Consider the following 12,812-nt stretch of genomic DNA (forward strand, 5'->3'; position numbering starts at 1 on the left):
TGAAAATGTTTGACTGCTTAATTTTATGCCTGCTTTTTGCATTGACTGAAGCATCACTGAAAGTAACATCTATTCAGCCTCGTGTTGGTGGCTACGGTGGGGCTGTCAGGCTTACAGTTTTTGGAGAAGGTTTGTTGAAAATTTATTCTTCAAATACTTTTACTTCGCATGACAAAGAGTTGTATTTCTTTTCTGATTCTTGAAACACAATGTGAAACGTGATTGGAAACTAACTAGAAAGCAAGATTGGCGCAATCTTCTGCAACGTTATTAAGATTATGTTACTTGCAGGAAACGTCGTTTCTAGTGATGTCTTGTGCCGGATCCGGGTACTCGGACCCGGCCGGGTATTGACCAATTTTCAATACCCGGACCCGGCCGGATAATACACTTAATTTTACCGGATAGTTGGGAAAGCATTTTTGTGTTAAAAACGGACAAACATTTCGCAAATTACTCGTTTTGGGACCCAGTCTGTTATACTCGCCGACTTACGATTTTTCTGTTGTTTGTTATTAAGGTTTTTCGTGACGTGTTATACCATATTAATAAATGCCCACGTTTATTTGTTCCACTCATGACAGGCTAACCTTAACATAGCATTCTGTTTGGCCATCAAACATTTTTGCCATACCGGTAAATTACACGAATCGATGTTAACAAACTGCCGGATCCAAATTATCCGGCCGGATTTGATTGATAACTATCCGGATCCGGCCGGGCCGGATAATTTGGAACTGGGAACATCACTAAACATCACTAGTCGTTTCGCAATATTGGGGTTATCAGATATTTTAGAGACTGTCGAGACTAAATAGTCTATGTGTTATCGCAGACAGGAATGTTGTGTTTGTTGCATGTTTACGTCAACGATTCGATTCTAAATGCTGTTAAAAAGAATGCAATAGTATAGCTGATTTTTATCAAGTCAAGATTCAGCTCCTAATTTTAATATGTTTCTTGAGGATTTTTGGAGTCTGAGCCCGACTACAAAAATGGAGGTAACCCCAAAGAGATTAAAGTATTTCTAGTCAATTCGTACAGTGAATACATTTGCGATGTTGGTAAGGACGGAAGTACAAATACAGCTGTCGTTTGTTACACAAGGTATGCGGATTTTAAGACAAATGTATATAGCAGGGGTTCTTAAACTGGGAGCGAGCCACTACGCAACTACGAGACCTTGAGGTCAATTTAGTCACAACGCTAACTGTGACGCAATAATGGTCGTATGTTGACGAAAGAAGTATTGACTTCTGAACTGCTACTTGTTTTGCACTTTAGCACGGAACGAACTCCATTGCGCAACCGACCTGCAATATGCATTGTCAAATTGTCATCCACTAAAACTAAACCAATCATTAAACACCTGGGGTTGATGAGCAATTAAAAAAAAGAATAATATGATATTTTTATAATGGGGGGAGGGAAGGCAAGATTTGATAAATAAATCTGACATTTTACACCCTTGCACACTAGGTTTTTTGAAATAAACACAAGTCACTGCTTTTACAGGCCAATGCCAAAAGGAACATTTTATGTGAAACTAGTTTCTGGCAATGAGGTCGGTTATCTCGAAAACTGTCGAAACAACCCAAGAAGTGGATACTGTACACATTATGTAAGTAACAATAATTCTTAAGAGTAAAAACTTCAGGGTGTTGACAATTGTTTGACACCTCGGCCACTGTGCACTGAAACATTAATAAATGCGGTACCGATTGTTTAGTTTGCGCGTGCTTTTTTACTCTTGTGCATTTTGTGTTGTTTTGCTCTTTCGTACTTTGCCCGGTATTATCATGACCAAGGTTTGTTATATGGATCGAAATGTCGATAACAATGTGGCCTATACAGTTCTGAAACAAACTATGAAATGGAAATTTACTAAACACGATTTGCAATCGTTTGAGTCCTCTGTTTTCTAAAGTATTGGCGCTTGTTGTATTTTGAGAGACTGCTTTTTTTCGAAAAACCTTCGTGGTACCTCAAACAGACAAGAGCGTGGTTGATGAAATTGAAACGGTCGGCGTTGGCGATGTTCAGCGGTTTCTCTGACCATTTTCTTTACTTTCTGTTGCACTATGACCCCAAAATCTTTAACATTGTGGTCGGGCTCGTTAAAATGTAAGCCTATATCCCTATTGATTTCTGATTATTAATTGTACCTAATGCTACTCTCCTATCTCAGTGTCGGTCCGCGGTTTGTCCAATGTACAGAGCCAGTGAGCAGCGCACAGTGTGTCTCAATAAGTGCAAAGACCTCGTAAACGAGTAGTCAATTACTGTTTTTCCTTTGATTGCACTTAACCTTTCGTCGTGCTTTCCACAATTTTATAGTCAAATTTTCTTGACGTCTTTCTCTCTGCAGACACGTTGGTGGAGAACTCCCGACATACGGCTGATATACAAATGGGAAAAAGATATACAATATCCGGAATCAAGATCATACTTACCTGGTGATTTATTGCAAGTTTATGGACGACTCTTTACAGATACGTTTGGGTCGAATAACCAGTCAAGCAGCAACTTGATTGAAGCATCTTTCAGGCGGTAAGCAATTTTAAACATTTGCATCAATAACAATATCCAAATCAATTTCTTGTCTTTTTTGTACCTATCGGTGAAGTACACCACGTCGATATATTTACTGAGAATTTCCTAAGTAATAAAATTTCAATATTTACGTAAAGTTTGGTTCTTGTTTTTAGTTAGCCATTTTTATATTATAATCTATGTAGAGTTTATGTCGGTGGACATACGTGTGAATTACTTGATCCGGATGCAGCTGATCAACCGTATTATTTAAAACTAGAAAACTCGAATCAAGGAAGGTTTACCTGTAAAACGCAGGGTACATTCATAGGTGTGTGTTTTCGTAAATTTTTTTGGTTCTTTCCAACGATTCTTCTATTTTTTGTAGGTTACAGCAATGTAAGCTATATAATAACTGGCGAATATGGGCGGTCGTTGCCCCAGCACAGTCTTTATCAAGTTAGTGGTGACGATGTTGTACACATGGTAAGATCATATGCAGGTAAAGGACGGACTTATTAAGGAGTTCTTTGGGGCTTTGTTACAACTTTATGGCGTTTGTTGCAGCTGTGACTGGTATTAGTCCATCAACTGGAAGTATGGAAGGGGGAACAGTTATTAATGTTTCCGGATTGCATTTTGATAAATATGTATCGGTCACTGTGGGAGGAGTGAAGTGCGACGTCATTGAAAACAGTGTAACTTTGAATTCGTTGCAATGTGTAACAGGGAAGATTCCTGATGAGAAACCTTTAATATATACAGGTAGGTGTAGGTAGAGTGATTACTATGTTATGATATGATTAACCATTACTATACTAGGGTCCAGAGGTATATACATGGAATGGTGGAACGAAACAAGGTTCTTACCTGATGATACACTTGAAAAACTAAATGGAAGTGAAAGAGATTATCGCGGGAAACATGTTATTCAGCAAAGCGGTTACACTTGGGATTTGGATCAAAACTTTGTTGCTAGATATTCAGGTAAACACGAAAAGACTAGGCCCACCTGGTTTCGTAAAGTTAAGTTACAAGTTATAGCAAGTAAGTTACAAATTATTAGCTTACAATTTCAAGATAAACATTTCTCCCTTTATTAACCAGCACCCATGTCTTTTAACTCGATATTTTTAGGTGTATTTGTGGCACCTCAAACAGACAGATACAAATTCTATCTGAAATCAGACGATGTTTCAAAATTGAACATACATTGCTTCAAAAAGAACTACGTGAGTCAATATATAATGATTACCATTTTTTTCTTTAATATACAATATCCACGTATATACATTTTTTCGCAATACAGACATTTCAATTAACTTCTTATCGTTACTCTTCTAACTATTGGAGGTTCGCCGGACAGATATCAGACTGGTACTTTCTAGAAAAAGGTATTTTTTCGTTTTGTCTCGTTTCATTGCATATCAACATACAGTACAATAATTTGAAAGTTATATTCTCTTTAGTATTGTAAACAGAAACGAAAAAGTTGTCAACAAAAGAGTCACAATTGATACAAGCGGATACAGGCTTTTTTTGGCACAAACCCTATTTGGACTACAAAACACGTTTAGCAGCACGGTTTTAGTATTTCAATTGGCAATAGTTTTGTTTGGTTGCTACTTATTTGACGGTGAACCGCTGAGTTTTTTGCAGGTTTTGCTTGGTATAAATCCGCTTGTTGGACTTTAACTGCGAAAAACTCGCATCCTCTCACATTTGTACACAAACCTGGGACTACCCCAAGTACACAATCATGCCAAGAAAATTTGCAACACAAACGCTGTCGTTTGCAGTCACGTTTAGAGAATCAAAAAGAAACTTGTATAAGTTAGTGCAGTATTTCCCAACCGGGATGCCGCGGCACCCTGTGGTGCCATTTGCAACTTTCAGTGAGTGCCGTGAGCTTTTCTCTATGTTCAGTCCGGTAATTTTTCACTATGCGGCCAGTCGGGAGTGTAGGCTAATTCCGTATCAAGGGCAGCATTCGTGTCGGCCGCTCATTGATGGTTTGCAGCCATTGGGTGCCGAAAAATCTTCATAAATTTCGCAGGGGTGCCGTAAGCCAAGAAAGGTTGGGAACCACTTCATTATTTCTATATTAAACGAACAGACATTTTACAACTACTCTAATACTGTGCAGTAGTTATCAGAAGACATATACGGCGCAAAATGTCTGCACAAAGGTTTTTGATTTTTCGGTCTCTTTCTATGGGCGACCAGAAAGTTTACAGTTCGTCTAAAATGAACAAGTTGCTTGTTTATCAAAGTGTTACTTTGCGTCAGAAAGGGCAAAATTTACACGTTCCGTAGAAATAACAGGCAACATTGCGCCGTGTCTCTGCTGTGCAAGCGACGAGTTAATTTTTTAGGCCGGATATTTGGGAAGATGCTAAAGAACCGTCACCCAGACAGGTCGACATATGCGATTCACATGTTAATTCTGTGTAACATTAATCTGTGAATCGAATACGTCGACCTGCCTGTGTGACGGTTGTTTAGCACTTAGAGGATATTTGCATTTCTATGGAATAAGTTTCGTACGCGGGAAATGCCCTACTCGTTATCTGTCCTCTGTCACAATTTTAATAGAGATCAGTGGTCACACTGTTTTAGCACGTAATCATATACAACTTAACACTGAGTTAAGTAATAAAGTTGTCTATGATGTAATAAAGGAATGAGATATTTAATCAGCTGGTAGTTAAAAATAAAAAAAAATTATGCCGTATTTTGCTAAATGTTGATCATTAAAGTAACTAAAGGCCGTCTATTAATGGTTCCGACTTCGCGCCAATAATTGACCTGATGTCACAATGCAGCTGCAGATAAAGATTGGCTTAAAATGCATTAGTTTAGATAGGAGTTCTTTAATAAAACACGTCTGGTGCAGCAAAAATCCTTTTTTTGGGAAAAATTTCAAATTTTTTTTAGATGTAACAGAAATTGTCGAGGAATATAGCACCAAAAAACGAAAATTTACGTACAGGCAATGAAAAACGTCTGGGAGTTACAGGGCTTTGATGTGTACGTTAGTAGAAAAAATCGAGGCATTTGAAACGGAAGACACAAAATCATACACCAAAGCCAAGTAGCTGCTAGACTTGCTAATTTTAGACGTTTTTCTTTACCTAAACGTAAGTTTTTCATTTTTAATGCTAGGTTCAACAATTTCTGCTTTGCCTCAATAAAAAAAAAATTTCCACAAAAAGAATTCCTTTCTAAACCAATGTGACGGTAGACTCATTGTTGACACATAGTCAGAACCATGAGTTCTGCCCCCCATCGCAGGATGTAAGATCTTTCAAATCGTTTGCAAAAGTCTTGTTGTGTGTTGTTCTATGCAATCTTCTTTTTTTAACATTATCAGCAAATTTGTTTTTTTTCAAAAATATTAACAAAAGTCCCAGCAATTGTTTTAAGCAAACAAACCAAACTGTATGCAGGTGTGTTAATGCACTCTTGGATTTAATTGCCATATTAGGTGATCTCACAATAAATTTATATATTCACATAGAATAGAATTTACACAAGCATTCAATACCATCAATGTCGATTTCGATTTTTATATATTGCATTTGCATACCTATTTATGTCTTAAGTACATTAAATTGCTTTTTAGTGAACCATCTTTGACCAAGAATGATCAAATATATATATACCTCTTTTCCTTTTTCCAGGTGATCTGTGCAGTTTAACTTCTGCGGTGATTGATTATGGTGGTCCCGGAAATTTATATGTAGCTGTATTAAGACAAAAAACTTCATTGACAAATTCTCAAGCATATCAAGCAATTAATGAAAAACAGAGAATAGATTTTTCTGCCACCAACAATGCTGAGCACCAGGTTGGAAAAAAGCTTAAATCATGCTTGCTTCTAATATAATGTGTAAAAAAATGTTTTAAGAAATTTGTATTTTTCAACTGGCAATCTGAAAACAGCATTTCTGAAACACAAATTGTTAGTATATCTTGCAAATCCTGCCAATCTTTGGAATTCAGGCTAAAATATTGTGGACTTTCTACAAACTTTCTGTATTATCAGGTTAGAGCCTGTTTTTACACACATATTTTGTGTTTCTGTATTTTGTTTATTTTAAGTAGCATTCAATTGTTATCATAAAATGTTATTTTAACAAGAATATTTCTTCATTGATTCATTCTTAATTAGATTTAAAACAAGATGATGTTCTAACACATTGTTAATCATGCAGGCATCTGCCTCTGTTGTGAAAAGTGCTTTGAATGAAATTTTATTACCATGTGGAGAAGAAAGTGTGGATGTGCTAAAGTTTACAAACAATGAAGAAGTGAAATATGAAATAACATTTAACGGAAAATTTGGTAATATTTTCACAAAGTTACACTTGAACGTTTATAAAATGCACTGATGAGACCTTACAGGTTGGAACAGTTTGTACACATGTCTGTAGTTCCCGTTTAAAAAATACTAATGATCAACTGTCATTTCAACAGCTATGTACTAAAACACTTGTCAACAACAACTTTTTAACATCTTTTTCAGCATATTTGTATTTTTGTAACTTGACAAAGTCTTAAAACATTTAGGTGACAAACCAATGATTGAGGCATATACAAGAGGTATAAATAAAGAAGCAGATTTAATTGTTTCTGAAAAAGTTAAGGGTCAACCCAACTTTTTGTCATTTTCTCTCAATGCATTTGGAAGGTATGTATTATTTAAACCAAATGATTGAGTTATTTAAAGTTGTAGTATTCTAATATATCATAATTTTAAAGGTTAAAATGATAATATATGGTTTGTATTTTAGTTTTGGTTAAACAAGGCTTGTAGCAAAGATATTTAAATAATCTATGTGTTGCTGACACAAAACATGAATGTATTTTGCAGAACAACAGTTTCCATACCATATAATGCCCAAGCTGAAACGGTTAAGAATGCTTTGACACAAATAACCTCCTCTTTCTGCACCAAAAATATCTTGCCCACTACTTCAAACAGTGATGTAATTACTGTTAATGATTATGAAACTGATGGTTATTCTGGTGAACATAGTGGGGAAATAGCGCAGGTAACTTTGTATTGGTTGTTATTGGATTACAATTATTTTATTGTTGTTTTTTTTATCAGGATATTGTTGCATTTTGTGGCCTTGCATCCTTGAAAAATCCAAGTTATATTTACAAGGCTGATACAACAAGACATTTAAGTTACAAAAAACATGCACCATTTCCAGCTCTTTTGTTTAGAACAGTAAGACTTCTGTTGTCCAAGAAATGTATTATACAAATTTAATTTTATGCAATTATGCCAGGTGTGTTTTGGACATTTTGGTTTATTCCAAGCACTTATTGGAATCGAGGGCAGGTTTAGATGGACAAGTGATAATACTGAGAAGGTTGAAGATGTTTCGAGAAGGTTTTCCATAGATTTACCGATGAAGAACGCCTGGACATATTCTTGTTTTAACTTGATTCAAGTAAGGAGTTTGGTGCTTTTATGTGGTACTAATAATGTGGTGATTTTTTATTGTAGATAATTCAAAGCCATTACCCAACCATATTAGAAGCAAACATAGATGCAATTTATCTTTATAAATCAGATAATGAAGTCTTTTTTATTGATGCTGTATACATCGGAAGAGAGAAACTTGTTTCAAATGACATTGGTTTGTTAATTGACATGAACTAGTTTTATAATAAGCATTTAAAAATATGTCTTGTGGATTTAATTGCAATAAGTTTGCATTCAGTATTAACTAAACAATGTAAAAATTTGGTGGACACAGCATTGTGTTTTGTAGATATTAATGAACAGAGAAAGGCTGGAGGCAGTGCAAGTGGAAAACCAATTAGCAATATAATTGTCAACAAAAATGAAACATACCCAGAGTATGATGTAATTATTGAAACTGTGGACTGTGGACATCAAATACCATTGTTGAAGGTATACAGTAAATAATAATGTTATTTATGTACTTTTTTTAATTTTGCAATATTTAATATGTTTATTATATGGCTGCTCATATAATAGGTAGAAGAATGTGAGGTACTAAACATGAATGGAAGCACAGTGATACAGTCATGCGGCATTAATCAAAATGAGATTAAGGTTCAGCGCTTACAAGAAGCTACACCTCCTATGTCAGGTTCCTTCCATCTGTTATATTCAAATAATGGAACAGTCAACTATCTTTATGGTACAACAGGATCTTTTATTTTATTTGGGTAAAAAAAGACCATATATCTGATACATTTTGTAGATGTTCCTGTAAATATAAGTGCCACAGAGCTGAAAAACTTGTTGGAATCAGTCAATGGATTTGGTAATGCTGCTGTTAAACTATTAGGACATTGTCACAGTATAGATTATGAAATTGAATGGACATCAAATGGGGGGACAAAAGAACTGCTCAAAGTAATAATTTCTTCTTGATCTTACTGCAAAAAAAATTTCACAACATATGAAACTGTCAGTCTATTGCAAGATTAAATAGTGTGTTTTTATCAGTTAACGTTCTACTAATTAAACTAAGGTTTGTTTGGAATGCCAAAACTTTTTTGTGGAAAATAAATTATTGGCACTACTCTCTCCATACCAACCACTCCCTGAGCACCAACTGTGATAATGTTGTGTATTTTAAACATTTCATGGTCACAGCACACTTAAACACTCTGCATTTGCAACACACTAAATTAAACAAGTTTAATTTTTGAATAAAGCTATTTGAAACAACACACTAAATTAAACAAGTTTAATTTTTGAATAAAGCTATTTGAAACAACACACTAAATTAAACAAGTTTAATTTTTGAATAAAGCTATTTGAAACAACACACTAAATTAAACAAGTTTAATTTTTGAATAAAGCTATTTGAAACAGTACTATACATAAAATAATCAATGTTATGTCAATTTAATTTCTATACAAAAAAGAAGCCCTGATCTAATACATGTCATTGATATCACAATGTGCTATTGTTTAATATTTAAATAAATATTGGAAGTAATTATCAGGAAGTGGGTTACATGATTTTTCCAACCGATTTAGTGATAGTTTTTTCATGACCACATTATGTTTAATATACAAATGAATTTTTGCAATATTTAAAGGTAAATACCACAAATGTACGAGGAGCTGCTGGATTGTCATCGTCAGTAAGAGTGATTCGTCATGGAGGTGTTTTTCATGACCCAATCCCAGGTGAAATGTTGCGTCTGCGCTTTGTAAAGCCCCAGGTTTGCTGATATACTTAAAAAAAATTGTATTTATTGCCAAAAATGGTTACTGTGTGTTTAGGTTGAGCTGTTGGTTAATGGGATTCCGTCATTGTGCACTGGAAATTGTACATTTGATTGGCAGGAAGATGCTACACCTGTAATTACAAACTTTACTCCTTCATTCGGTAGTAGTCCATGTTTCCTGATAAAAGTTAAGATACACAGGAAAATCTGTTATTTTTCAGGCAAATTAAACACAACTGTTACTATAAGTGGACGTTTGTTTGGAAGTTCCGATGTCACTAATGTCTCTGTACATATTGGAAATTCACCATGTTGGATTTTTCATCATAATGAAACCAGCATACATTGCAAGGTATCTCTTTCTGTATTATGGTATAATTTTAGAACAATATAATCACCATATTTCATTACAAGATACTTAATGGACCAACTGGAATTTATAAAATTGTGGTTATTGTCAACAAATATGGAAAGGCAAAAGCTGCTCAAAATGTATCACTGCTGTTCAATATCACATCTGGCCTTGTAAAAGTTTCACCTTCACTTGGTTTTATTACAGGTTCTGAACCATTGTTTTAAATATGTGTTCATTTTGTAAATACGACATTTGTGGCAGGTGGAAGTTTGCTTACTGTATATGGGTATGGCTTCTCTAATTTGACAACTGTGCAGATCGGTCAGAATAAATGTAAACCACACTTTGAGGGCCTGTTACAAACGTATACCAAACTTTCCTGTATTTCCCCACCTGGAAACAATGGAACTGGTAAAAAGTATAAAACAATTAAAAGTACACACACAATAGTGATTAATTCTTTTTTTTAGTGGACATAATTTTATACAATGGGGAAAGGGTAGCCGATACCCTTTATAGGGCTTATACATACACAGATGTCAATTTACCAGTTGTTACGTCAATACACCCAAATCAAACTGCTTTAAATGGTGTGTATGATTTGTAAAGTATAGTTTAAATTATTTAAAATGTGTTTTGCAATGTTGTGCATCAAACAGGTGGAAATTTACTTAACATTTCGGGAGAAAATTTCGGAAAAAATAAGTCAAATGTAAATGTAAGAGTGCTCAACAAAACATGTCAAATATATAAGTGGAGTGAGACACTGATTTCATGCTTCCTTCCTTCTCTACCACCTGGAACACACAGAGTAAAAGTTTACATAGGAAATTATGGAGTTGCAGATATGATGTAAAAGATTTATGAGAATGTTGCAAACATGTTTAAATATAATGATTTGTTGTTCTGCCCAGGCAAAATGAAGTTGGTGGTATTCTATATGTCTTGGTTGTAAATGACTTTTCCCCCAAACAAGGTTCAATTTATGGATCAACTGTTTTGTCAATTTCTGGAAAAGGATTTGTAAAAAATGAGTCATTGCAAGTGAGTTAATTAAAGCTTTTTTACATTCTGCCGAGTAGATTAAACAAACATTTATTATGTTGAAAAATACAAATTACAGGTGACGGTTGGAAAAAGGAATTGTAAAATAACAACCGTTGAATGGGAAAGTATCCAGTGTATAACCAGTTCATTTACACAAAAACTTATTATTACTAATGACGGACATAGCAAGAGTGAGATTATTAGTCATGAAAATTTGATTTTATTACCAATGTAATATTTGATTGCTCTTCTGCAGTATATGGTAAAGGTTATGCATGGGAACCTTCAGTTTTATTGGCACATGTTGGAGATAAAATTGTGTGGAAATGGAATATTCCAACAACATTAGATAGTAATTGGGGCGTGACACTGTTTTCAACAGCAAGTCCAAATGATTTTGAATTTGATGGGAGTGGGTTTATTTCCAACCTTTCACCATCTCCATCAGGTATTTTAACTGGATATGTAGAAACATTTGATAGTTTTGCATTTGATCTATCAAACAACTTTCACAGGGCAATTTTCACATATATTTTTGGAAGCTGGGACATATTATTATTCATCAGGATACATTGATGGTAATAGCAATGGAAACTTTGTAATGATTGGAACCATTCATGTCACAGAATTTACTTACGCAACTATGCCCTTGGAAGTCAAACTCAGTGGATATGCTGGAACGTTTGTTGAAATGACTAGTAAGCATATTGGTTCAGGTTTGCATTGAAAATATACAATACATTTTCTTTAGCAAATAGAAGACGAAGATCTGTTACTTGTAACACTGTCAATATAGCTAATGAGTGTTCAGGTGAAAATCCAAATAATGACAACGCAACTGGTTTTGGAATTGGAGGGAATTGCTCACCTTCAGTTGCGAGTGTTCAACCCAAATTTGGGACAAAGACTACTGTGGTTACAATACTCGGCAAGTAGGCTGTGTTTAAGAGCCAGATTATGTTAATTTAGCATGCTATAACTTTTGTGCAAATCGAAACTAAGCATCAAATTAAAAATTCAGTTTCTTTTGTTGAGAACCAAAGCTTTGGTTTTAGTTGCTTTTTTCTATTTTTTCAGGCTTTGGATTTGCACCAGATGATTGTGCAAATACAGTTATTATCGGGGAATATAATTGTGTAGTGTTTTTTTCAAACTCAACAATGATTCAATGTTTTCCTGATCCATCCAACTCTACAAAAGTTGCGATTCCATACAAAGTCTGGGTTTTCTAACAGTATTTTAAATACAAAATTGATGAAAAATATTCTTGTTTAGGTTGAAGTCATTGTCAGTAATATTGGAAAAGCTGTTAATTCATTTGAACTTCAGTTTAGTTTGTTACCACATGTGGAAAAAATTGTTCCGAGTATTGGTTCACTAGAAGGAGGGACATCAATTTCCATCAGTGGTATAATAAAAACACTATTTTTAGGCATCAATTGTTGTAGTTTTTTTTGCACTTTTTTTTTTTGTACAGGTTTTGGTCTGTCGGATACTAGAAGTATTTTCATAGGAGAAGCAGAGTGTGTTGTTTATCAGGCAAAATACAATTTGGTAAAATGCAACACAACAAAATTTAATCTTGAAACTGTGTCGAATTTGTCTCTTACTGTAAGGTATGAACATTTTTGTTATTTTAGTTGATCTC

At 34.6% G+C, this 12,812-nt stretch overlaps 1 protein-coding gene across 3 annotated transcripts in view; it reads left to right on the forward strand.

Annotated features, from left to right (window-relative positions):
- The window catches only part of LOC145899510 (fibrocystin-L-like), a 27,335-nt gene continuing 14,523 nt past the window's right edge, over positions 1 to 12,812 (forward strand). For all 3 annotated transcript variants that reach the window (XM_082988343.1, XM_082988344.1, XM_082988345.1), the window contains exons 1-36: positions 1 to 129; positions 966 to 1,107; positions 1,516 to 1,621; positions 2,369 to 2,550; positions 2,739 to 2,863; positions 2,921 to 3,034; positions 3,100 to 3,297; positions 3,355 to 3,519; positions 3,670 to 3,764; positions 3,842 to 3,926; positions 6,216 to 6,382; positions 6,443 to 6,580; positions 6,750 to 6,879; positions 7,105 to 7,225; positions 7,409 to 7,589; positions 7,649 to 7,771; positions 7,833 to 7,997; positions 8,054 to 8,186; positions 8,322 to 8,464; positions 8,552 to 8,717; positions 8,781 to 8,935; positions 9,631 to 9,756; positions 9,818 to 9,923; positions 9,984 to 10,114; positions 10,177 to 10,321; positions 10,379 to 10,528; positions 10,588 to 10,707; positions 10,777 to 10,969; positions 11,032 to 11,161; positions 11,241 to 11,355; positions 11,421 to 11,612; positions 11,680 to 11,862; positions 11,916 to 12,092; positions 12,242 to 12,381; positions 12,440 to 12,572; positions 12,642 to 12,780. In XM_082988343.1, the coding sequence (XP_082844469.1) occupies positions 6 to 129; positions 966 to 1,107; positions 1,516 to 1,621; positions 2,369 to 2,550; positions 2,739 to 2,863; positions 2,921 to 3,034; positions 3,100 to 3,297; positions 3,355 to 3,519; positions 3,670 to 3,764; positions 3,842 to 3,926; positions 6,216 to 6,382; positions 6,443 to 6,580; positions 6,750 to 6,879; positions 7,105 to 7,225; positions 7,409 to 7,589; positions 7,649 to 7,771; positions 7,833 to 7,997; positions 8,054 to 8,186; positions 8,322 to 8,464; positions 8,552 to 8,717; positions 8,781 to 8,935; positions 9,631 to 9,756; positions 9,818 to 9,923; positions 9,984 to 10,114; positions 10,177 to 10,321; positions 10,379 to 10,528; positions 10,588 to 10,707; positions 10,777 to 10,969; positions 11,032 to 11,161; positions 11,241 to 11,355; positions 11,421 to 11,612; positions 11,680 to 11,862; positions 11,916 to 12,092; positions 12,242 to 12,381; positions 12,440 to 12,572; positions 12,642 to 12,780 (5,138 nt within the window). In that variant the 5' untranslated portion in view covers positions 1 to 5. The remainder of the gene's footprint in view (positions 130 to 965; positions 1,108 to 1,515; positions 1,622 to 2,368; positions 2,551 to 2,738; positions 2,864 to 2,920; positions 3,035 to 3,099; positions 3,298 to 3,354; positions 3,520 to 3,669; positions 3,765 to 3,841; positions 3,927 to 6,215; positions 6,383 to 6,442; positions 6,581 to 6,749; positions 6,880 to 7,104; positions 7,226 to 7,408; positions 7,590 to 7,648; positions 7,772 to 7,832; positions 7,998 to 8,053; positions 8,187 to 8,321; positions 8,465 to 8,551; positions 8,718 to 8,780; positions 8,936 to 9,630; positions 9,757 to 9,817; positions 9,924 to 9,983; positions 10,115 to 10,176; positions 10,322 to 10,378; positions 10,529 to 10,587; positions 10,708 to 10,776; positions 10,970 to 11,031; positions 11,162 to 11,240; positions 11,356 to 11,420; positions 11,613 to 11,679; positions 11,863 to 11,915; positions 12,093 to 12,241; positions 12,382 to 12,439; positions 12,573 to 12,641; positions 12,781 to 12,812) is intronic.

The sequence above is a fragment of the Ascidia mentula genome, chromosome 4, assembly GCF_947561715.1.
Source record: "Ascidia mentula chromosome 4, kaAscMent1.1, whole genome shotgun sequence".
NCBI lineage: Eukaryota > Metazoa > Chordata > Ascidiacea > Phlebobranchia > Ascidiidae > Ascidia > Ascidia mentula.